The sequence below is a fragment of the Pan paniscus genome, chromosome X, assembly GCF_029289425.2.
Source record: "Pan paniscus chromosome X, NHGRI_mPanPan1-v2.0_pri, whole genome shotgun sequence".
Lineage (NCBI taxonomy): Eukaryota > Metazoa > Chordata > Mammalia > Primates > Hominidae > Pan > Pan paniscus.
In genome coordinates, this window is record NC_073272.2 from 16,459,648 (window position 1) to 16,485,504 (window position 25,857).

General features: G+C 39.0%; 1 protein-coding gene and 1 long non-coding RNA gene across 5 annotated transcripts in view; one reads left to right on the top strand and one right to left on the bottom strand.

Moving 5' to 3' along the window:
* Positions 1-25,857, top strand: part of GLRA2 (glycine receptor alpha 2) — a 204,343-nt gene that overhangs the window by 141,486 nt on the left and 37,000 nt on the right. For all 4 annotated transcript variants that reach the window (XM_034949729.3, XM_003805701.3, XM_003805702.3 and 1 more), the window contains one exon: positions 21,780-21,929. In XM_034949729.3, the coding sequence (XP_034805620.1) occupies positions 21,780-21,929 (150 nt within the window). The remainder of the gene's footprint in view (positions 1-21,779; positions 21,930-25,857) is intronic.
* Positions 21,429-23,583, bottom strand: LOC134729785 (uncharacterized). The gene is made up of 2 exons (XR_010111214.1): positions 23,290-23,583; positions 21,429-21,976 (listed from the first exon to the last, which is right to left on the bottom strand). It is a non-coding gene; the product is annotated as an uncharacterized LOC134729785 (long non-coding RNA).

Below are 25,857 nucleotides of genomic sequence, written 5' to 3' on the forward strand. Positions count from 1 at the left end.
ACAGTCCCCCAAAGTCTTAACTCATTTCACCATTAACTCAAAAGTCCACAGTCCAAAGTCTCATCTGAGACAAGGCAAGTTCCTTCCACCTATGAGCCTGTAAAATCAAAAACAAGTTAGTTACTTCCTAGATACAATCGGGATACAGGCATTGGGCAAATACAGCCATTCCAAATGGGAAAAATTGGTCAAAACAAAGGGGCTACAGGCCCCATGCAAGTCCAAAATTCAGCAGGGCAGTCAAATCTTAAAGCTCCAAAATGATCTCCTTTGACTCCATGTCTCACATCCAGGTGACTCTGATGCAAGAGATGGGTTCCCATGGTCTCAGGCAGCTCTGCCCCTGTGGATTTGCAAGGTACAGCCTCCCTCCTGGCTATTTTCACAGGCTGGCATTGAATGTCTGCAGCTTTTCCAGGTGTACAGTACAAGCTGTCAGTGGAGCTATCATTCTGGGGTTGGAAGGATGGTGGCCCTCTTCTCACAGGTGCACTAGGTGGTGTCTCAGTAGGGACTCTGTGTGGGGGCTCCCAACCCACATTTCACTTCTTCACTGCCCTAGCAGAGGTTCTCCATGAGAACATCAACCCTACAGCAAACTTCTGCTTGGGCATCCAGGTGTTTCTATACCTCTTCTGAAATCTAGGTTCCCAAACCTCAGTTCTTGACTTCTGTGTACTCACAGGTTCAACACCACATGGAAGCTGCCAAGGCTTGAGGCTTGCACCCTCTGAAGCCACAGCCTGAGCTCTATGTTGGCCCCTTTCAGCCACAGCTGAAATGGCTGGGATGCAGGTCACCAAGTCCCGAGACTGCACGCTGCAAACAGCACAGGGACCCCAGGCCCAACCCATGAAACCACATTTTCCTCCTAGGCCTCTGGGCCTGTGATGGGAGGGGCTGCTGCAAAGGTCTCCAACATGCCCTGGAGACATTTTCTTCATTGTCTTGGTGATTAATATTTGGCTCCTCGTTACTTATGCAGATTTCTGCAGACAGCTTGAATTTCTCCTCAGAAAATGGGATTTACTTTTCTATTGCATTGTCAGGCTGCAAATTTTCCAAACTTTTATGCTGTTTCCCTTTTGAAACTGAATGCCTTTAACAACACCGAAGTCACCTCTTGAATGCTTTGCTGCTTAGAAATTTCTTCTACAAGATACCCTAAATCATCTCTCTCAAGTTCAAAGTTCCACAAATCTCTAGGCCAGGGGCAAAATGCCTCCAGTCTCTTTGCTAAAACATAATAAGAGTCACCTTTGCTCTGGTTCCCAACAAGTTTCTTATCTCCACCTGAGACCACCTCAGCCTGGACCTTATTGTTCATATCACTATCGGCATTTTTGTCAAAGCCATTCAACAAGTTTCTAGGAAGTTCCAAACTTTCCTATATTTTCCTGTCTTCTGAGCCCTCCAAACTGTTCCAACCTCTGCCTGTTACCCAGTTCCAAAGTCACTTCCATATTTTTGGCTATCTTTTCAGCAATACCCCACTCTATTGTACCAATTTACTGTATTAGTTTGTTTTCACACTGCTGATAAAGACATATCTAAGACTGGGCAATTTAGAAAAGAAAGAGGTTTAATGGACTTATAGTCCCACGTGGCTGGGGAGGCCTCACAATCATGGTGGAAGGCAAGGAGAAGCAAGTCACATCTTATGTGGATGGCAGCAGGCAAAAGAGAGCTTGTGCAGAGAAACTCTCATTTTTAAAACCACCAGATCTCGCGAGACTTATTCACTATCATGACAACAGCACGGGAAAGACCTGCCCCCATGATTCAATTACCTCCCACCAGGTCCCTCCCATAACACATGGAAATTTAAGATAAGATTTGGGTGGGGACACAGCCAAACCATATCACTGTTAAAATCTTTAACTGATGTCCTGTCAACAGGAGTAATTTGTACTTTCGTAATATCCACATCCTTATAGGCTCAAAATGTAACTGTGACTCTGTCCTCTTAAGGAGCTCAGGGTGGGACAGATTATTTATATAACATTTCTGCAAATAAGGTGCTCTCATTATCTGACCCCAGGAGAGTTGGCATATGCTGAATGATTCTCGCACAGTATTAGACAGGAAATACTAGTTTCTGTTTCAGCTCCATTATTCTAATTTTATAAATTTAAAACTAGCTGTGCAGAGCAAAACGGGAAGTGATGGGTGTTAAATCATATGGGCAATATAGGTCCTAAATTGATTTGGTACTTACTGCTTGAAGAATGTTTTTTGATTCATGTCAACACTCCATTCTTACTGGTGATGGGCAAGCCAGCCAGGCATAGGATATTTGCTAGTAAGAAAAAAATTTTCAGGATGTGTTTCTTTGCTATCCTGGTTCTAAATGGCAATGATGTGGCAGGCATCATTTTTGTGATAGGCTCTCCTGATCTAATTTGGGGTTTGAGTCATTTGTTTCAGTAAACTGCAGATGCTGTGACAAGCATTTGGATGCAGTTTATTTGAAAGATGGTGACAAGAAAGACAAGAGAGAATGTGGAATGTAAATAGTGAAAAGAGAAAAGGCAAACAAGTGTATTATTGAGTTGGTTACCATGAGGGACAACTAGTGTTCAATTATGCTAGGGATCCTCCAAAAACTGTGTAGAATTCTCTTCAGACTTGCCCCAACAAGTACCAGGAAATCCAGGGTCTTTATCCACGAACCCCCATCCTTCCATGGTTGAGGACTGCCCCTGGTAGTGTTCTAGGCTTCCTTGCATGCATGTCAAGAAAGTTTCCAAGGTACCAGAGAAATCTCTTAGGCAGAAAAGCAGAGCTTGGGGTGAGTTGCTGAGGGTTTATGTGAGAATTGTCCATTGAATCTGCAAGTAAACTCAGTGTATCTGCTATGCACATAGTATTGTACATGCAATTGTTTTTCCTGAATTAGTACTATTTGCTTCTAAGCAAGGAATTCACTATTTTAGGCAAGTCTTGCCTGGCACATAGAGGCATTCAATGAATAGACATTATCAGATGATACTGAAAGTGCTAAGAATGCAGAGTAGAGGGCCTGAAGGCTGTTACTGGGACTCACAGCTCTGATCACCTTGAAATTGGGAACCCATACTGCTATTGATGTGGTTTCCTCTCTCATCACTTTTTATTTCCCTTGAGTCACAGAATCTTAGAATAGCAGAACCCTTAGAAATTATCAGCCCGATCCTTTTATATCCCAAGTGGGAGTGTGAGACCCCAAATCGTGAGATAGTGTGCCCAAATTTGCAATGTGAGCCAGTGGCAAAGCTGAGGTCCACATTTTTGGCATCTTCTCATGGCTCTCTCCAACACAGCCTTGCTGCTTTCTCTTACTTTAGATAGTCATACTGGATTGATTTCTGCCAAGGGGCTGAGATTGATCTAAACTTTCTGAAGCAGATGTATGCAACTGATATGTTAGAAACTGAGGCACTCAATGAGCCCAACCAAAATATTTTCACACTTACACTTTATCTTTTAAGCATTCTGTACACTTCCATATTGAAAAATAATAATGCTATCTGATGGCATGGCCTTTTATTTCTTCAAAGAGCTTACACATCTACTTATGTCATTTTACTCAAGAGGCAGTAGGATTTCTTTTTAATCATTACAGACTCCTGTAGGCTAGTAGCTATTGCAAATAGGTATTTAACTATTAGTGGGTGATTTGTGCTTCTGGTTTTTTTGTTAAGGAGAAAGGAATGGAGCTGACTTGTATCAAAATGCTGCTCAACTATAGGAAGTGGATACAGTAGAGACATAATCTTTAGTAATTTATAACTAACAAAAAGTGAGATCAACAGCCCAGCCAGAAGCTTTTGAACCACATTAATTACAAACCTTTGACTGACCTGTAGCTCCTTTTCTTGTTTTCTCCTCCCCACATGGAACCTGGAGCGTGGTGGATGCCTGGAATTTTTCCATTTCCGTTTCACTTTGAATAGTATGAAACAGTAGGTAGCTGATTAACTTTAAGAGCTTTAGGTTAGAACACACTAGGCTTGAGCGCCCAGAGTCCCATGCCAAGAAGGGAAGGTGTCTGGCAAGTTGGCTCCTATCGAGACATCCTTGATGATCTGCAGCCTCCACTGTGAGCTCACATTAAAGTACAGAGCTGACACTAAATCAGTCCACAAGCCAGAGTCTGGGTGGGAAAGCTTCTCGGCTACCACTGACTCTACCATTCAATTGAAATTCATATTTCACACTATACTCTCATATGTTAAATACTCTATGGCCCTCCACTAAAGGAATCCCTGTTCTCATCCCCAGGATGTAGCATCACAGTGCTCAGAGGGTTCAGGTGCATTGGTGGAGAAGTTCAGCACCAGAAGGGGCCTCTTTGTATCCTGGAGTTATCACAAGATTCTAGGTATTCTGGGGAAATGATTTCTCCATCACCGCAAGTTGAACTGGGCTTCTAAGACTGCCTCTATTTTGTACTCCAGAATCACCCATTCCCTACATATCTTACCCACTGTTCATCTCAGGAGTACATCATCCATAATTGTTATGAGATGATGACGCATCTGCACATAGTCACTTAACACAGGTACACCCACTCACTCTGGTAAGGTTCTGAGTTTGAGAAATGGTCAGGGGTGAAAGGTTTGGCCACTGCTTCCTTCCTGATTTGGCTCCTCATCCCACTATAGGAGGCATAGGCAACTTGGAAATCATAAACCAACAAGCTCAGTCCAGGGAGTGGAGACCTGTCAGCTCTTCCATATTCCTCTACCCATCACTATAAACCTTACCCACCATTCCAAGGCCTTTCCAAATAACAGTTATTAAATTTCCCTCTTTTATTTCCTTGCTTGTAAGTATGAATTTTGAACCTGGGTTAGGGTAGGGAGTAAATGCACAAATAGTATACAAGTAGTCGAGGCACTAATTGCTGACTGAGAAAACAAATGAAGATTGCGGTTATCTGCCATCTATGAACACTTATCTTCACAGTATGTCCATGGCTGCAGATGTGACAGTGCTACTGCTGTTTCTTGCTTGCCAGTCCCACTGCATGTACCTTCTCACCTCTTTTCCACATCAGATGTTGTCATCTGGTGTAAGCACAGTCTGTGAGTAATTCTTCTGACTCATTGCCAGAGAGGGAGGTTCCCACAGGGGTCAGTGAGGCAGAAAAGCACAGAATTTGGAGGCAAGCCGGATTTAATGCAAATCGCAGCTCAACCATTCTTTTGCTGTGTGATCTTGGTAAAGTTAATGAGTGAACTCAGTTTCCTTATCCTTATAATGGAGATAACTCATAAAATGGTGGTGGTGTAAGCTTTTTGTTGATGATAGTGGTGGTGGTGATTTTGTTCTGTTTTCTTTTTGTAACAGCATATATCAGTCCCCATGATATACAGGAGTGCTCACTGCAATGAAGTTCCATTTATGTGAACTTAGATTATGTGAATTTAAAGCAAAGCAATATAAAAATACTAACAAAGTCTTAGTCCATGCACAAAACATGAAATACAAGATATTTTACTTTACATTATTCCTGTGGGGAAAACTGCCTTGAATTACACAAGTTTTGAATTATGCAATGTCTTCAGGGGCTCATCCCTTACAAGCCAATGTGTCTGAGAATCTACAATCTGCCAAATGAGTGTTAAGTTTTATATAAAGTATCTTATTCAATCCTTCAATGACCCCATGAAACTGGAATGTGTGGGCCCCTACTTTGATATGAAGAAATCAAGATTCAAAAAGGTTAAGTAATTTTTCCAAATTCATTGGTCATTCACCTAGGATTCAAATCCAAGTTGGTCTAGCTTCAAAAATATTCATTATTTTTCCTTTTTTTCTTTCTTCCATATCTTCATAGTCTCCCAGTTTTTCTCTTCTCTTTCTCTCTTTCTCCTTTTCTCTCTCTCTCTCCCATGCACACACACACAAACACACACACTCTCTGACTACACAAACATTTATTAAGTGAAGCATCATCTCATCATCTCCCCAAAGCCCATTGTTGTCTTTCCAATACTGAGATCACCCAATTGGGTCTTTTCTTCATTGAGATTGTTTTTCCACCAGTGGGCAATTTGTTCCGAATCCCCACTTCCCCCTTAATCCTGCCCTTGTTAGATAATAAACATACATCACTTGTTTTGTCACTGAAGGTGCAGGCACAGGAAGTAGACTATGGCAGGAATCAATGTGCTTGTCTATCAGCCAAAAATGTAGTGACGTGGCAGATATAAGCACAGGGAAGAAGATGCTGCATTGCCCTACTTCCTCCAGATGCTAACCCCTCCTTCACCTTGACTCTCTCAGATGCCTACATTTGCAGGAGGCTGAGACTTAGAGGTGCCTTTCTGCAGAGTGTCCCTATGGTGCCTCTAACAATGGATATCACCTGGTGTTGCTTGTGTATTCTAGGGCTGGCAGTTTTACTCTTCTTGTACCTCTCCACTCATGAAACTCACACGGATAGTAAGTTTTGGCAAGCTACTTTAAACAATTTTCTGACCACCATAATGGAGAGAAATGTATTCATCTTTGGAAAGAATATCAACTCACTAGGCCTGTGTACCATCCGATGCCCAACAAACTAATTGGTCCCCAAAGGTCCATTTATAATTGGTTGGTTCCTGCAGATACCAGGCTTGGAGGCATTGCCACTCAGTGTCTATTTCTGCAAACAGCACTTTAATAAGTAACTCTTTACTCAACTACTCAGTTTAGAACTCAACAATATTAGATATGGAGAGAAAATGGGGTGAGGGTGGTGACACTGGGATGGGCCAGGTAGTCAGTGCTGTCATCATCCATCTCTGCCAAGGAAATCTGATTTCCCCAGCATTAAGTGGCAGGTGTGAGCTCCTTAATTAGGCAATAAAAATGGCAACTTGGCAGTGAAACTATAAACATGAAACTGTACAGCACCATGAATCTTTGGCACCAGGATTAACTTGACTATATTTTTTTCTCGTGATACAGTTACTGAATATAGGTAAGAGATCAAACAGAAAAAGCAAAGCCAGAATTCTCATTCCCACCTCTGTTAATTACTAGCTATATAAAGTTTAGATATGCATTTAATAAACTAATTTCCCCCCAAAATGGGAATGGAAAGCATGATGGTATACTTTATAGCACTCAATAAAAGATAAGTTGATTGGAGCTACAAAAGCCTTCTATTTTATGTAATAGAAACACATCTCAGGCTACTGTGGCCAACAGGTATCTATCTCTCATTTCAACAGCTCCATTAATCAAGGTTAATTACATATTTTCCACATATAAATTAGATAAAATGAAATTGTACTGTACAGAAGAAAAAACTTCTATTCTGCTTTACCAATAGTTTTCAGGCATAGTTTGAGAATAATTAAACATTTTTATTTGTATAAATGTAAGTGGCACAAGTGCAATTTTGTTACATGGATATATTGTGGAGAATAATTAAACATTGACTCAAGCAGGTGGATATGAGGAATCATTCCACTTAAAGAAGGAATATCTGAATATTTTGAGATTGCCCTATGAATTCCATTTTGTTTCTTTTCTATTACAAAACACCACTTGATCATAGTCATTTGTGATTTTTCTCCACTGTAGTGAACTGCTCTCTGTACACATTCATTAGCAATCCTCCTTGATTAGCTGCTGGAGGAATGTCGCAGTTCTCTGGGGTCAGCCTAGGGGCTGGGAATGTGAATATACTTTAGTTGGCACATTATCACATGGAAGTGCCTTGCCCATGAGGAATGGAGAGGGTATCCAAGCTGTAAGGACATTCAAGTAATCCTTGTACAATGGTGACTCATTCTTCTGTCCTGGGGATAAACATCATGTAGAAAATGTCCCAACCAATAACATCAACTGGCTTCATGGCACAGGAAACAGTATAGTGTCTGAACACCGACAAAACAAATTGTGGGGCTAAAGTAAATAAATTCATGACTTGATTTTCTACTTTGAAACTGAACTAATGATGTAATTCATGAAAAAAATTGACTCAATAAAACTTGCCAAAGTTTTCAAAAATGCCAAGACAGTATTAAAAAGAATATTAATGGGAAACACGTCTAAGAAATGTCTATACAATGTGAAACAACTGAGCAACTAACCAAATTCCACCATCTCACTTATCTGTTCAAACAACAGATAAATGCTTATCTAGCACCATGAAACCCTAAACCACTTGACTGGTTCTACTTTCCCGCCAGATATATTTGCAAACTACATAAGTTATAAAGTCATCTAAATAATAAGTATTCGCCTTTCCCTTAATGAAAATAAATCCAGAGTAATTTGGATATAAACAACTATCATCTCTAAAAGACCAAAAGTACATTTTTCTTCTTTTTAGTTGTCTTTTTTTTTGTAGCTTACCCTTTATATAAAGCAATAATTGTGAAAGGAATTTGAATTTATATAGCACTTGGAAAATTTGACGGTCAACAAAAACTTACAGGGACACTTACTATATGCACAAAAACTTGTCCTTGGTGGCATGGATACAGAAGACATTACTGGATCTATATTCCCCCAAGTATCCTATACTTTAGTTGGGTGGATAAAACACATATGCATGAAGCGAAGACTAAACTGGATGATTCTATCTTTAAGTGAGTTACAAATTCTAAAGATGGGCAAGACAACCGTGGGCTAGAATAGGCAAAGAAATTATCACCTTGGGGATGGAATTTGGTCTACTCCTTGAAGAATTATCTGGAAATAAACAGATATAAAATGTGGGAAATGTTTATATGCTGGGAGAAGAGTGTAGACCAGGGTTTTTCCACCTTATAACACTATTAACATTTGGGACGGGGTAATTATTTGTCATAAAGAGCTGTCCTTTGCATTGTTGGGTATTTAACAGCATCCCTGGCCTCAACCCACTAGAAACCAGAGCAACTCTTTACTTCCCAGATGGAACAACCAAAAACATCTTCTGACACTGCTGAATGTTCTTCAGAGCAACATCACTTCTGGTTGAGAACCACTGGACTGGATATAGTTACCTCGGTTTTTTGTTTGTTTGTTTTTGTTTTTGCTTTCTCTCTCTCAGGGTTTTCCAACCTCAGAATTATTAGCGTTTTGACTGGATAAGTCTTTGTTTTGGATGCTGTCCTGTGCATAATAGGATGTTTAGAAGCATCCATGACCTCAACTACTAGATGCCAATAGCACTGCTCCCTGGTTGTGACAATCAAAAATATCTCCAGACATTGCCAAATGTCCCCTGGAGTGAAAAGTCAACCTCATTTAGGAACTACTGGTGTAGACAAAGACATCAGTGGGAATGGATTTGGCTTACTCAGGGCTAAGCAAAATTGTTTAAACAAAACACCAAGCTTGTGTTATGAAAGAGTGCAATAAGATTGATTAACTAGGGTAGACACATGCTGTGCGAGGCCTTGAATACCAGAGACTGCAATAGGCAGCCACAGTAATTCCTAAGCAGATGTGTTTCAAAATGAAATTGGTGTTTTAAATTTAATTTCACAGAAGCAAAAGACTAGGTGCTATGGGGAAGAACTGAATGCAGGGGGACTGGTTAGGAAGTTGTTATAATAACCAGGCATTAGGTGTTGATGGATAGGATTAAAGTGACATCTTTGGAATGGAGAGAGTAAAGAGTAAACCCAGGATTGCTTTACAGAGAGAAATGTTGAGTCTGTGCAATAGATTGTGTATTAGAGATGAAGACAATGGAGGGGGAAACAGTGGTAAAACCAGGTTGCTAGTGAGAAGAAAGATTTAAATGAGATGAATAAGAAGGAGGTGGCATTTAATATGTTTAATTTTGCAAATACTAACTAGCTATTTTAGTATTATCACAGAATGCTGCTGTGAGGTCAGGGCTGAGGGAATAATTTGAGAGCTTTGGAAACACAAAACCTTCATATCCTCAATGAATTTATCCACTCCTATAGCTTTCTTCTTATTCCTGTAGCCTGACAAAATAACAATTTCCTTCTCACTCACATTAAACTCTACTATGGGGTTGGTGGCCCTAGGTCTTTTGGGGATCCAGGCTTCTTCCATCTTATGGCACTGCCATCTTAAACAGGTGACATCTAAGGTGGCTGCAGAAGGTATAGTCTTAAGGGCCTCATGGAAGATTTTAGAGGTCCTAACATGTATAACTTCTGCCTACATTCCATGGAGGATCCAAAAGAAGTGGCAAATCCAGCTTACTGGTAGAGGAAATGAAATTTAGAAGAATATAGCCAGTCTCTGTTACAGCGCTCAACATACACACCACCACCACCACCACCTCCACCCTGACACACAGAAATAAGAAGAAAACTATAGGAGTGGATTAATTCATTGAGGATATGAAGATAGAGTGAAAACTGAGGAGGAGAGTTCAAGAAATGGAAATACCAAATGGAATAAGATGTCCCAAAGAGAGTAAGGAAGATCAGATGATTCAGAGATGTTGGAGAGCCTAGAAGAGAACCAACCTATATAGAGGTGAAAGTGCCAAGAAGACGGAAGGTAAATTTCCATAAGGAGGATAATGTCTACTTTGCTAAGACTCTTGCTTTCATCAGAGGCAAAGAGCATCATGATAATTGTTAAAAAAAAAAAAGAAAAGAAAAAGAAAGAAAGAAAGACACCTTATACATCTATACTCCACCTCAAAACCATTAGCTTATCTTTACAAATTTTTGAAACCCCAAACCTATCAGCTTGGCTTTCAATGCCTTCTTTTGCCAGCCCGGCCTAACTGTCCACCCCTCATCGTTAACTCCCAGGTGCCCAGCATATCCCGGTCACTGGGTTGCTCATTATTCGCAAGACCACCATACTCTCTCCCATCTTTATGGCTTTGATTTTACAGCTTCTTCTACCCACCAAAGACATGGCTCTCCTCAAGCCTAAAACAAGTGCTACACCACCTAGGAATAAAGCCTTTACTGATTTTTCCATCGACATTAACCTCCCTGTATTCTACCGACTTTTTGTCCTTCCTTTACTTTGTCATGTGGAACCATCTACTTTATATCACTTATATGTTCATGTGACTGTTTCCCTCAGTAGACCATGGGATTCTTAAGTGGTGAAGCAGGGCCACTAAGATGTACAACCCCAAGAAAAACAAGATAACACTAAAGTCTAGGTCAGAGGCTGGAAAATGTTTTCTGTAAAGAGCCATATGGTATTTTAGGCTTTGTGGCCATTTGGTTTCTGTCACAACTACTCAACTGTACCATTTTAGTTCAAAAGTATCCACAGACAATATGTAAATGAATGAATATGGCTGTCTTCAAATAAAACTTTATTTATAAAACAGGCAGTGGACTGAATTTGATCCATGGACTATAATATGCTGCTCCATGATCTATGTGAATGATACTTTCTGGAGCACAGCATGAGTGGGGTCCCCTGAAATATAATCTGGGAAGTCCTGGGGAGAATTAATATACTTCTTAGTCATCTTTGTATCTTTTACCCCATTTCCCACCAGCACCTAGTACAGCCTTCCATGTAGTATGCTCTCAATGTTTGTTTTTGTTTTTCTGAATTAAATATGCCTGAAAAGATACCAACTTAATCATAACAGCATTTTGAGAACTTCATTACCTTTTAAAACTATCTTGCAAGTTTGTAGAAAGTAGTTCAAGAAGGAATCTTGTAAGCCCAAGAATCATAAAAATAATGTAACAGGGGAAGATGTGAGCTCAAAACATCTAAGGATTAGCAGCTGAAAGAAGAGAATCTGACATCAGAGCTGGGTAAAAGCAACAAAAAGGCATTTCAGTTATGAGAAACCAGCACCAAGGAACATCACATCATATGTGATAGATGTCTCACAACACCCTCTAAATCCATGTGAATAATGCATTTAATGCCAGCACTTCAATGCTGGAAAGATGTTCATGATTTGGAGGAAACTCAGAGAGCAACCAAAATGATTAAGAGACTGAAAGGACTCATTTATGAGCAGCTATAAAAGAAGCCAAATATGAGCTTGTTCTGCTGATTGCTAGAAGATGGGGAAAAGGTGTAGAAATTACTGAATGCTGTAAACACCAGGAAGAGGAGGAATGATGGTCAGCTCTACTGGACTTAGCTCTTGGTAGGCACATATCTCGGGCATTAACACATTCCTCTCATTACTGGGTCTTAAAACATTTATGGGCCATCTGAATAATATATAACTGGAAATGCTGTGATTGGTAATGTTCTATTATTACAGGAAAATAGTATAACTTAATTATACTTTAAGTTCTAGGGTAAAGGTGCACAACTTGCGGGTTTGTTACATATGTATACATGTGCCATGTTGGTGTTCCAGAAGAGCAAATACAAGACAAACTATTAAGGAAGCAAATGTTCCAGGAATGTTAGGCGAGCTGAGAGAATAAAAACTCACTAATAGTACACTCTTAGAACTATCAAATATATACAATCGTGGGTAACAGTATATCATTCATAACTGTTTAAATTAAAGCACAAAGATGCAAAAATAGCTAGATATTTCCTTCCTTTCCTTCCTTGCTTTCTTCCTTCCTTCTTTCATTCAATTCATTCATTCAACCATCAGTCCATCCATCATAGATCCATCCACCATGTATTTATCCACCAATCCATCTATCCATCCCACATAACTACTGCCTATGCACTATTTGCTAGGTCCTGTGCTGGTGATACAAAGTAATACTGCACAGGGCCTAAACTAAAAACAAAAACAAAAAAATAAACCTACAGTCTAAGAGTAGGGTCAGGGAATACTTTAAAATGTAACTGGCCGGGCACAGTGGCTCACGCCTGTAATTCCAGCACTTTAGGAGGCTGAGATGGGCAAATCATTTGAGGTCAGCAGTTTGAGACCAGCCTGGGCAACATGGTGAAACCCTGTCTCTACTAAAAAATACAAAAGTTAGCCAGGTGTGGTGGCACGTGCCTGTAATCCCAGTTACTCGGCAGGCTGAGGCAGGAGAATCATTTGATCCTGGGAGGCAGAGGTTGCAGTGAGCCGAGATCGCGCCACTGCACTCCAGCCTGGGCAACAGTGCGAGACACCATCTCAAAAAAAAAATATATATGTATATGTATATATATGTGTGTGTGTATATATATGTATATTTATGTGTGTATATATGTATTTATATATGTATGTGTGTGTGTGTGTATATATATAAATATATATAAAATTGTAAGTTGAGTGAGATGAGGGACATCTTCCATGTAAAAAGTGGGCTAAGAAGGAACAGATAAGTTCAATAGAGAGTGATAAGGGAACAAAGAAACATGGCCCCTAACTCAGATGAGAGAAAGGGGAAAGGTCGGGATATTCCCAGGGGAATTGATATCTTGGCTAAGTCCTAAAGAATTCTGAGGCATCTATTAATCAGAAGGAGTGGGAATAACCATCCCAGGTAGGAAGAATAATATGTTTAAAAGACTGGAGATAAAGTGCTAGATCATTTTATCACGACACATGTGGAACTGACACAAGTACTTCAGATTGTTTTAGACAAATAGTGTAAGGCAGGTGGTGATCTTAAAAATAATACTTAGAATATATTATGATTGTGGGTGAGTTTTATGTTCCTTATTAATTTTTGTCTCTTCCAAAATTTATCCATTAACAAAATCACACCCTTCTATGGCCAAATAATTGCAAACATTTATAAGGACTTATTCTGTGTTTGAAACTATTTTAAAAATTTTTTTAAATTATACTTTAAGTTCTAGGGTACCTGTGCACAACGTGCGGGTTTGTTACATATGTGTACATGTGCCATGTTGGTGTGCTGCACCCGATAACTCATCATTTACATTACGTATATCTCCTAATGCTTTCCTTTCCCCCTCCCCCCACCCCACGACAGGCCCCGGTGTGTGATGTTCCCCTTCCTGTGTCCAAGCGTTCTCATTGTTCAATTCCCACCTATGAGTGAGAATATGCGGTGTTTGGTTTTTTGTCCTTGCAACAGTTTGCTGAGGATGATGGTTTCCAGCTTCATCCATGTCCCTACAAAGGACAAGAACTCATCCTTTTTTATGGCTGCATAGTATTCCATGGTGTATATATGCCACATTTTCTTAATCCAGTCTATCATTGATGGACATTTGAGTTGGTTCCAAGTCTTTGCTATTGTGAATAGTGCCGCAATAAACATACGTGTGCATGTGTCTTTATAGAAGCATGATTTATAATCCTTTGGGTATATACCCAGTAATGGGGTGGCTGGGTCAAATGGTATTTCTAGTTCTAAATCCTTGAGGAATCGCCACACTGTCTTCCACAATGGTTGAACTAACTTACAGTCTCACCAGCAGTGTAAAAGTGTTCCTATTTCTCCACATCCTCTCCAGCACCTGTTGTTTCCTGACTTTTTAATGATGGCCATTTTAACTGGTGTGAGATGGTATCTCATTGTGGTTTTGATTTGCATTTCTCTGATGGCCAGTGATGATGAGCATTTTTTCATGTGTCTTTTGGCTGCATAAATGTCTTCTTTTGAGAAGTGTCTGTTCATGTCCTTTGCCCACTTGTTGATGGGGTTGTTTTTTTCTTGTAAATTTGTTTGAGTTCATTGTAGATTCTGGATATTAGCCCTTTGTCAGATGAGTAGATTGCAAAAATTTTCTCCCATTCTGTAGGTTGCCTGTTCACTCTGATGGTAGTTTCTTTTGCTGTGCAGAAGCTCTTTAGTTTAATTAGATCCCATTTGTCAATTTTGTCTTTTGTTGCCATTGCTTTTGGTGTTGTAGACATGAAGTCCTTGCCCATGCCTATGTCCTAATGGTATTGCCTAGGTTTCCTTCTATGGTCTTTATGGTTTTAGGTCTAACATTTAAGTCTTTAATACATCTTGAATTAATTTTTGTATAAGGTGTAAGGAAGGGATCCAGTTTCAGCTTTCTACATATGGCTAGCCAATTTTCCCAGCACCATTTATTAAATAGGGAATCCTATTTAATGCAGTGGACCAGCATGGCACATGTATACATATGTAACTAACCTGCACATTGTGCACATGTACCCTAAAACTTAAAGTATAATAATAAAAAAAAAGCAGAATCAGTAGGGCCATGGAGAATTCTTAGCTAAGAATTTTATTATGGGCCTATAATGTCTATGACATTAATTTGATGGGATTTTGCTACGTGAATGTACAGAATAGTAAAACTTGGGTTTCAAAAATAAAAATAAATAAATAAATAAATAAATAGGGAATCCTTTCCCCTTTTCTTGTTTTTGCCAGGTTTGTCAAAGATCAGATGGTTGTAGATGTGTGGTATTATTTCTGAGGGCTCTGTTCTGTTCCATTGGTCTAGATCTCTGTTTTGGTACCAGTACCATGCTGTTTTGGTTACTATAGCCTTGTAGTATAGTTCAAAGTCAGGTAGCGTGATGCCTCCAGCTTTGTTCTTTTAGCTTAGGATTGACTTGGCGATGCAGGCTCTTTTTTGGTTCCATATGAACTTTAAAGTAGTTTTTTTCCAATTCTGTGAAGAAAGGCATTGGTAGCTTGATGGGGATGGCATTGAATCTATAAATTACCTTGGGCAGTATGGCCATTTTCACGATATTGATTCTTCCTATCCATGAGCATGGAATGTTCTTCCATTTGTTTGTGTCCTCTTTTATTTTGTTGAGCAGTGGTTTGTAGTTCTCCTTGAACAGGTCCTTCATATCTCTTGTGAAGTGGATTCCTAGGTATTTTATTCTCTTTGAAGCAATTGTGAATGGGAGTTCACTCATGATTTGGCTCTGTTTGTCTGTTACTGGTGTATAAGAATGCTTGTGATTTTTGCACATTGATTTTGTATCCTGAGACTTTGCTGAAGTTGCTTATCAGCTTAAGGAGATTTTGGGATGAGACCATGGGGTTTTCTAAAGATAAAATCATCTCATCTACAAACAGGGACAATTTGACTTCCTCTTTTCCTATTGAATACCCTTTATTTCCTTCTCCTGCCTGATTGCCCTGGCCAGAACTTCCAACACTATGTTGAATAGGAGTGGTGAGAGAGGGCATCCCTGTCTTGTGCCAGTTTTCAAAGGGAATGCTTCCAGTTTTTGCCCATTCGGTATGATATTGGCTGTGGGTTTGTCATAGATAGCTCTTATTATTTTGAGATATGGCCCATCAACACCTAATTTATTGAGAGTTTTTAGCATGAAGTGTTGTTGAATTTCGTCAAAGGCCTTTTCTGCATCTATTGAGATAATCATGTGGTTTTTGTCTTTGGTTCTGTTTATATGCTGGATTACATTTATTGATTTGCGTATATTGAACCAGCCTTGCATCCCAGGGATGAAGCCCACTTGATCATGGTGGATAAGCTTTTTGATGTGCTGCTGGATTCGGTTTGCCAGTATTTAATTGAGGAGTTTTGCATCGATGTTCATCAGGGATATTGGTCTAAAATTCTCTTTTTTTGTTGTGTCTCTGCCAGGCTTTGGTATCAGCACGATGCTGGCCTCATAAAATGACTTAGGGAGGATTTCCTCTTTTTCTATTAATGGCAATAATTTCAGAAAGAATGGTACTATCTCCTCTTTGTACCTCTGGTAGAATTCGGCTGTGAATCCATCTGGTCCTGGACTTTTTTTGGTTGGTAGGCTATTAATTCTTGCCTCAATTTCAGAGCCTGTTATTGGTCTATTCAGGGATTCAACTTCTTCCTGGTTTTGTCTTGGGAGGGTGTATGTGTCCAGCAATTTAACCATTTCTTCTAGATTTTCTAGTTTACTTGCATAGAGGTGTTTATAGTATTCTCTGATGGTAGTTTGTATTTCTGTGGGATCGGTGGTGATATCCCCTTTGTCATTTTTTATTGCATCTATTTGATTCTTCTCTCTTTTCTTCTTAGTCTTGCTAGTGGTCTATCAATTTTGTTGATCATTTCAAAAAACCAGCTCCTGGATTCATTGATTTTTCGAAGGGTTTTTTGTGTATCTCCTTCAGTTCTGCTCTGATCTCAGTTATTTCTTGCCTTCTGCTACCTTCTGAATGTGTTTGCTCTTGCTTCTCTAGTTCTTTTAATTCTGATGTTAGGCTGTCAATTTTAGATCTTTCCTGCTTTCTCTTGTGGGCATTTAGTGCTATAAATTTCCCTCTACACACTGCTTTAAATGTGTCCCAGAGATTCTGGTATGTTGTGTCTTTGTTCTCATTGGTTTCAAAGAACATCTTTATTTCTGCCTTCATTTCGTTATGTACCCAGTAGTCATTCAGGAACAGGTTGTTCAGTTTCCATGTAGTTGTGTAGTTTTGAGTGAGTTTCTTAATCCTGAGTTCTAGTTTGATTGCACTGTGGTCTGAGAGACAGTTTGTAATGATTTCTGTTATTTTACATTTGCTGAGGAGTGCTTTACTTCCAACTATGTGGAAGTAATTTTGGAATAAGTGTGATGTGGTGCTGAGAAGAATGTATATTCTTTTGATTTGGGGTGGAGAGTTCTGTAGATGTCTATTAGGTCTGCTTGGTGCAGGGCTGAGTTCAATTCCTGGATATCCTTGTTAACTTTCTGTCTCGTTGACCTTTCTAATGTTGACAGTGGGGTGTTAAAGTCTCCCATTATTATTGTGTGGGAGTCTAAGTCTCTTTGTAGATCTCTAAGGACTTGCTTTATGAATCTGGGTGCTCCTGTGTTGGGTGCATATATCTTTAGGACACTTAGCTCTTCTTGTTGAATTGATCCCTTTACCATTATGTAATGGCCTTCTTTTTCTCTTTTGATCTTTGTTGGTTTAAAGTCTGTTTTATGAGAGACTAGGGTTGCAAGTCCTGCCTTTTTTTTGTTTTCCATTTGCTTCGTAGATCTTCCTCCATCCCTTTATTTTGAGCCTATGTGTGTCTCTGCATGTGAGATGGGTCTCCTGAATACAGCACACTGATGGGTCTTGACTCTTAATCCAATTTGCCAGTCTTTGTCTTTTAATTGGAGCATTTAGCCCATTTACATTTAAGGTTAATATTGTTATGTGTGAATTTGATCCTGTCATTATGATGTTAGCTGGTTATTTTGCTCGTTAGTTGATGCAGTTTCTTCCTAGCCTCGATGGTCTTTGTTTTTGCAGTGGCTGGTACAAGTTGTTCCTTTCCATGTTTAGTGCTTCCTTCAGGAGCTCTTTTAGGGCAGGCCTGGTGGTGACAAAATCTCTCAGCATTTGCTTGTCTGTAAAGGATTTTATTTCTCCTTTACTTATGAAGCTTAGTTTGGCTGGATATGAAATTCTGGGTTAAAAATTCTTTTCTTTAAGAATAGTGAATATTGTTCCCCACTCTCTGCTGGCTTGTAGAGTTTCTGCCAAGAGATCTGCTGTTAGTCTGATGGGCTTCCCTTTGTGGGTAACCCGACCTTTCTCTTTGGTTGCCCTTAACATTTTTTCCTTCATTTCAGCTTTGGTGAATCTGACAGTTACCTGTCTTGGCGTTGCTCTTCTCCAGGAGTATCTTTGTGGCATTCTCTGTATTTCCTGAATTTGAATGTTGGCCTGCCTTGCTAGGTTGGGGAAGTTTTCCTGGATAATATCCTGAAGAGTGTTTTCCAACTTGGTTCCATTATCCTCATCACTTTCAGGTACACCAATCAGATGCAGATTTGGTCTTTTCACATAGTCTCATATTTCTTGGAGGCTTTGTTCATTTCTTTTTACTCTTTTTTCTCTAAGCTTCTCTTCTCGCTTCATTTCATTAATTTGATCTTGAATCACTGATACCCTTTCTTCCAGTTGATCGAATCGGCTACTGAAGCTTGTGCATGCGTCATGTAGTTCTTGCGCCATGGTTTTCAGCTCTATCAGGTCATTTAAGGACTTCTCTACACTGTTTATTCTACTTAGCCATTCATTTAATCTTTTTTGAAGGTTTTTAGCTTCTTTGTGATGGGTTCGAACTTCCTCCTTTAACTTGGAGAAGTTTGATCATCTGAAGCCTCCTCTCAACTCGTCAAAGTCATTCTCCGTCCAGCTTTGTTCCATTGCTGGTGTGGAGCTGCGTTCCTTTGGAGGGGGAGAGGTGCTCTGATTTTTAGGATTTTCAGCTTTTCTGCCGTTTTTTCACCATCTTTGTGGTTTTATCTACCTTTGGTCTTTGATGATGGTGACATACAGATGGGGTTTTGTTGTGGATGTCCTTTCTGTTTGTTAGTTTTCCTTCTAACAGTGAGGACCCTCAGCTGCAGGTCTGTTGGAGTTTGCTGGAGGTCCACTCCAGACCCTGTTTGCCTGGGTATCAGCAGCAGAGGCTGCAGAACACCGAATATTGCTGAACAGCCAATGTTGCTGCCTGATCTTTCCTCTGGAAGCTTCATCTCAGAGAGGTACCCGGCCATGTGAGGTGTCAATCTACCCCTACTCAGGGGTGCCTCCCAGTTAGGCTACTCGGGGGTCAGGGACCCACTTGAGGAGGCAGTCTGTCTGTTCTCAGATCTCAAACTCCATTCTGGGAGAACCACTACTCTCTTCAAAGCTGTCAGACAGGGACATTTAAGTCTGCAGAGGTTTCTGCTGCCTTTTGTTTGGCTATGCCCTGCCCCCAGAGGTGGAGTCTACAGAGTCAGGCAGGCCTCCTTGAGCTGCTGTGGGCTCCACCCAGTTCGAGCTTCCAGGCTGCTTTGTTTACCTACTCAAGCCTCAGCAATGACAGGCGCCCATTCCCCAGCCTCGCTGTTGCCTTGCAGTTCGATCTCAGATTGCTGTGCTAGCAATGAGTGAGGCTCCGTGGGTGTGGGACCCTCCAAGCCATGCGCAGGATATAATCTCCTGGTGTGCCTCTTGCTAAGACCATTGCAAAAGTGCAGTATTAGGGTGGGAGTGACCCGATTTTCCAGGTGCGATCTGTCACCCCTTCCCTTGGCTAGGAAAGGGAATTCCCTGACCCCTTGCGCTTCCCGGGTGAGGCAATGCCTCGCCCTGCTTTGGCTCACGCTCGGTGGGCTGCACCCACTGTCCTGCCCCCACTGTCTGATGAGCCCCAGTGAGATGAACCCGGTACCTCAGTTGGAAATGCAGAAATCCCTCGTCTTCTGTGTTGCTCAGGCTGGAAGCTGTAGACTGGAGCTGTTCCTATTCGGCCATCTTGGAACTACTTTCTGAAACTATTCTAAAATCTTTATGTATATTAAGTGATTTTATCCACTTAACAGCTCTATGAGGTAGGTACTATTATTGCTCCTATTTTAGAGATGAGGAATAGAGGTGGAGAGAGGTTAAATAACATAACTGAATTATACAGATAGTAGCAGAGCAGCATTTCTTAATTGGGGCATCTTACTCCAGAATCTCTGCTTTTATGTCCACTGTGCTCCTGCAAACCTTCTAATTCAAGAGCCTATTTTCATATCTTTACTTCTGTAACTCACCTAAAAGTTGATCCAACAAATAATCAGGGACACAGTCAAATATTTTGGGAGAAGAATGTTTATAGCAGCAAAACTTACAGTCATAAAATATTAGATAGAAAATAACCTATATGTCCTACAATGTAGAATGTTTAATCATGGTATAGACCATTAGGCAAGCATTAGAAATTATGATCTAGAAGAAAAATAAGTAACATGGGAAATGCTCAGTATAAAGGTCAAAGGGAAATGCAAAGATACAAACCGTGATCCTAGCAATGTGTTTGTGTGTGTGTTCAGAAAGGAAATCCATTAGTCAGACTGAGTTCCAATTCCAATCTTGACTCTGTCATTTACTTTTGTTACCTTGGATAATAATTTCATCCCTCTTTACCCCAGTTTTCTCATCAGAAAATTGGGATGAGTTGTTGTAAGGGTTAAAAAATTCACACATGTAAAATGCTTAAAACTACTGGCTGGCAAGCACTTGACAGCTATCAAAATATAGGAAACTCTATTTAAAAATTAGAATTGAATAGTACACATTCAGATGGTAGTTTAATAAGTATTCTTTGTGGTCTAGGATCCAATATTTTATAGCTTCCTCCAATTATTTTTCCCTTTTACACTTGAAAAAATAATTGTAAGTCGAGTGAGATGAGGGGCATTTTCCATTGCAAGCAAAAAGTATTTGCTTTCAGAATCTACTTTGTCAAATTATAAGACTTACTAAACACTTAAGCGAACACTGAAGGGTTATCAAAGTTTTCTTTTTAACCAGATACCTTCTCAAGGCTGTATTCCTGATATTTTACTTTGGTTGAATACTCTTTAATTGTGAGGATTTAAAACTATTTAGAACTGTGTTTTCATGTCAGTTAGGATCAGTAAATTGAAGAAAATTACAAATTGGCTTTTGAAGAGCCTAAGGCCATATATAGTTTATTTCTCATCCATGTTTTGAAATTATCTTAATTATATTGATTTTTAAATGTCAATTTAAAAAATAGAAGTGAGCAGTTTTAATAATAGCACCCATCTATTTTGCCTCAAAGTTTTGTTTTTCTTTTCTAATTAAGAGAATAATTATTTTTAATTGATAAGTAAAAATTGTATATATTTATGGTGTATAACATGTTTCAATATATGTACACATCATGGAATGTCTAAATTGAGCTACTTAACATATGCATTATTTCACATATTTATTTGTAGTGAGAACACTTAAAATCTGTCATTAAGGAAATTCTTGAAGTCATTGGAGCTGGTCTCAGGAATAAAGCTACTGGTTCAGGGGCATGTGACTTTCAGTGCTCTGCCCAGAATCTTCAAAGTAGAATCAATGGCTTAAGTACTTTCTTAAGAAAACGCTGGAAAATCATTGACCAAGGAAATTAGGTTATTTTGCTGCTCACACCATTAAGAATCTGGTTTCCTGGCAGGCTTTCATAGTCTTTCTTTCTCTCTCTCTCTCTGTGTGTGTGTGTGTGTGTCTCTCTCTCTCTCTCAGGTCTCCTATGTAAAAGCGATTGACATCTGGATGGCGGTGTGCCTTCTGTTTGTGTTTGCTGCCTTACTGGAATACGCAGCGGTGAACTTCGTCTCCAGGCAACACAAGGAGTTCCTGCGCCTCCGAAGAAGACAGAAGAGGCAGAATAAGGTATGATTGCTCCTCAGTTCAGACAATGTAGAGCTTGAGTTGGTTAGCTAGGCAATGTAATTCAGAAAACAGAAGAGCACACAATAAGCAAGAAGCCAAGGTTAATTTTTGTTCTGATTTGTCCTACTACACTGACTTAGTGCTCAGCTTAGGCCTTTAAAATTGGGGAGGATTGTCAGATTCAGCAAATAAAAGTACGTATCATGGAGTTAAACTGGAATTTCAGATAACAAGAAACAATTTTTAGTATAAGCACATACCAAATATTGCATGGGACATACTTATACTAAAAATTGTTTATCTGAAATTCGGAAGTAACTGGGCTCCCTGTATTTATCTGGCAACTCTAATTGGGGATATATACTTGATTTGACAAAGTTACTTTAAAATCCTGGTTCTTCTAAATATTGACTGTGTGTGTGTGTGTGTGTGTGTGTGTGTGTGTGCGTGTACATCACTGATCTGATTGACTTTTTTTCATCAATTGCTCTGGCTTTATGTAAATTATGCCGTACCCATGTAGACTGCAACATGATAAATCCAGTGAGACTGGTCTCATTATCTCAACTTAAACTTTAGTGCAGAATTCTAAGCTTTACACTGTCCAGAGACTTCAGGTTTGAAATGCATAGCTCAAGATCTCCAGTCCTGTGGTTCCCAAACTTGCCTGCACATTAGAATCGCCTGGGGATATTTTAAAAATCCCAAGCCTTAGACACACCTTACACTAACTAAACCTCAATGTTAGGAGGGGCACCAGCCTCTGTATTTCTGCAGCTCCCCAGGCAATTCTGGTGTGCAGACATGCTTGGAAAGCACAGTTCTGGTTTATAACCCAATCTCATAGAGGCTATCAAAAGGCTTGCACCTGTTTTCCATTTCAAACTCTGGGAGAGAAACATACCCTTTGATATGAAGAATGTTACCTCCTGTAACAATATTGCTTGAGAACTAAAGTTAACATTTTATGTACAGTAGAGAGAGAAAGATTTTTCAAAATCTGTTCCAGAAAATATTTGATAAATTAATCCTGCTGGTGAAGTAATAGTTATATGCTACTCTGTTGGAATGAAAACAAAAATATTTCACAGTCCCTATTAATGCTGCAAATACCTAGATGTAAAGCTGAATATTTGTTGTGAGACATTGCTTATATTGAGGAGTTTATGTGGGTATGAGCTCACTGAGTTCTGACTGCATCCACTGAAAGGTTTCCTGCACATACTCTGGGCTGGAAGAGATAAATCTATCCTGTTAGCTGCCCTGTCTCACTCTTCGCTACCTCTCAGGAACATTTTGTCCTGCCATAGATAAGGAAAACAAGTAAACAAGCACAAATATCCTCTTTGCTGTACATTACCTTTTAATGTTGTGCCTTTCTCAATTTTCTCCTCACTGCCTCCCTGTTGGTGCTAACGTTTCTTTAATCACATTCACAGAAGTCCAGCACACAGCAGCAAAAGTTCAGGATCACTTGTGCCACCTAGAAAATATTCTTACATTATGATGGTATTTCAACACAAAACAGTACAGAGTTAAAAGAATTCATGCTGCAACTGTCTATTAGTCAGTGGATGGTTTAAGTCCTTCAACAACTTCCTTTACATATGGTAATACTGCTCAGGTTTCCCAAACTTACCTTATCATAATGAGACTCACCTAGGACCCTTGTGAAACATACTAATTCTCAGCAAAATTCCTTTCAGATGTTGATTTATAAAGTTGGGTGGAATACAAGAATCTGTACCCTTAATAAGCACTCTAGGTGATTCTTATGATGAGATAAATTTAAGAAACACTATCCTGGCTTACTGACTGCATACTCTCCTAGACCAAAGATGGAAAATGGGTTTCATTTTGCTTCCCAATTCTAAATAGTTGTTAGGGAATTTTTGAAATGCTGTGTGAAGGATTCTTAGACTGTACCTGGGCTCTGTGGGAATGAGATCTGTCATCAATTAGCAATGTCTGGCATTACATAATAACAGATATTAAAGACTAATTTTTAAAAAAGTATAACTAGCAAACAAGGGGGGGTGGATATGAAATAATAAAAAAGACAAAATCAATCTAAAGCACCAGCATGGCACATGTATACATATGTAACTAACCTGCACATTGTGCACATGTACCCTAAAACTTAAAGTATAATAATAAAAAAAAAGAAAGAGGGAATGCAGAACAAGACAGACAAAGAGAAAGCAAATAGAGAAGTGGTAGATTAAACCCAAATATATTATAAATACAGTAAAGAAAAATAGAATAAATACCTCTATTAAAAGACAAACATTTTCGGATGAAATTTAAAAATAAAACTCAACTTTAGTCAGCCTCCAATAGGCACACCTATAATATAAAGATAGAGAAAGCTTCAAAGTAACTGTGGATAAAGATATCTCATGCAAACACTAACCAAATAAAGCCAGTTTAGCTCCATTAATATTAGATAAAGTAGACTTTAAGACCAAAATTATTACTAGAAATAGAGATATTTCATAATCAAAATGATCACTTCAATAGGGGGATGTGATTACTATAGATATGTATACAACGAATAACATGGCCTCAGAATACACCAAGTTTAAATTGACAGATATAAAGAAGAAATAGACAAACTCACACTCATAGTGAGGAATTTTAATATACCTCTCAGCAACTGATAGAAAAAAAGCAGACAGAAAGATCAGTAAGGATATAAAACATTTAACAACATAATTAACAAACTACATCCTCAAATGCAGTAAACATATACTTTTCAAGTCAGAAGAAACATTTTGGCATATTTATCATGAGTTGGACTATAACACACCTCATAACAAATATCAAAACACTGAAATAATATTATCTGATTAAATAGAATTAGGCTAAAAATCAATGGTACAAAGATAACTAGAACATCTCTATAAATTGGGAAATAACCAAATACTTCTGAAATAATTCAGGAATCAAAAAGAATTCACATTGGAAGTTAGAAAATATTTTGAATTGAAAGATAAATTGTACATATCAAAATATATGAACTGAGCTAAAGCCATGCTTAGTGAAAAATGTATACTTCAAATGCATATTTTATAAAGATGGAAAGCTGAAAACTGATTATCTAAGAATCTATTTCATGGAGACAAAATGAAGAATAAGAAATTAAATCCAAAGAGTGTAGAAGGAGTGAAAAACTATGAAAAAAAACACAAAGAGCAAAAATTAATAAAATAAAAGAATGGTCCATTAAGTTTACTGATTATCTTGTCATGAATATTTTCAAATCAGCATTTGGGAAGAACCAGATTGCAGTAGTTTAAGGTAGGTGAGGATATGGAAAAAGCAAGTATAGATTACTTGAAAATTTAGCTCTCAAAGGGAGAGAGGGTAAAACAAATTTCTGCACAATCTCACTCCCTGTCATCATTAGACTACTCACAGGTTAAATATATATATTTATTCATTCAAAAGATGTTTATTGAGCACCTACTATGCTTAAACATGGAAAGCTGTGAATATAGTAGAGAATGAGAGGGACAAAGAAGTAGAAAATGAGGTTGAAAAATAGGTAATTTCAAGATTTATTTGCAGGCCAGTATAAAGGATTTTATTTTATTCTAAGTGATTGGAATCCACTAGTTAGTTTCAATATAGCAAATAGGCTATTGAGTGGATAGTTGTGGTGTCAAGAGTAGCAGCAGATAAGTTAGGAGGCTATTGTAGAACTATAGGTGGAAATGTTGATGGCTTAGATTATGGTATTGGTCATGAGAATGAAGGAAAGTGGTTAGGTTCAGGATTCTTTCATTTGTTCCACAAAAATTTATTTACTTCTTACTATGTGCCAGGCACTGTGTAAATCCTTAGAATACGTTGCTTCACAGGACAGAAAAAAATGCAGCCTTTTGATGAAACTTACATTCTAGTGGTTATGCTTTGGAGGTAAAAC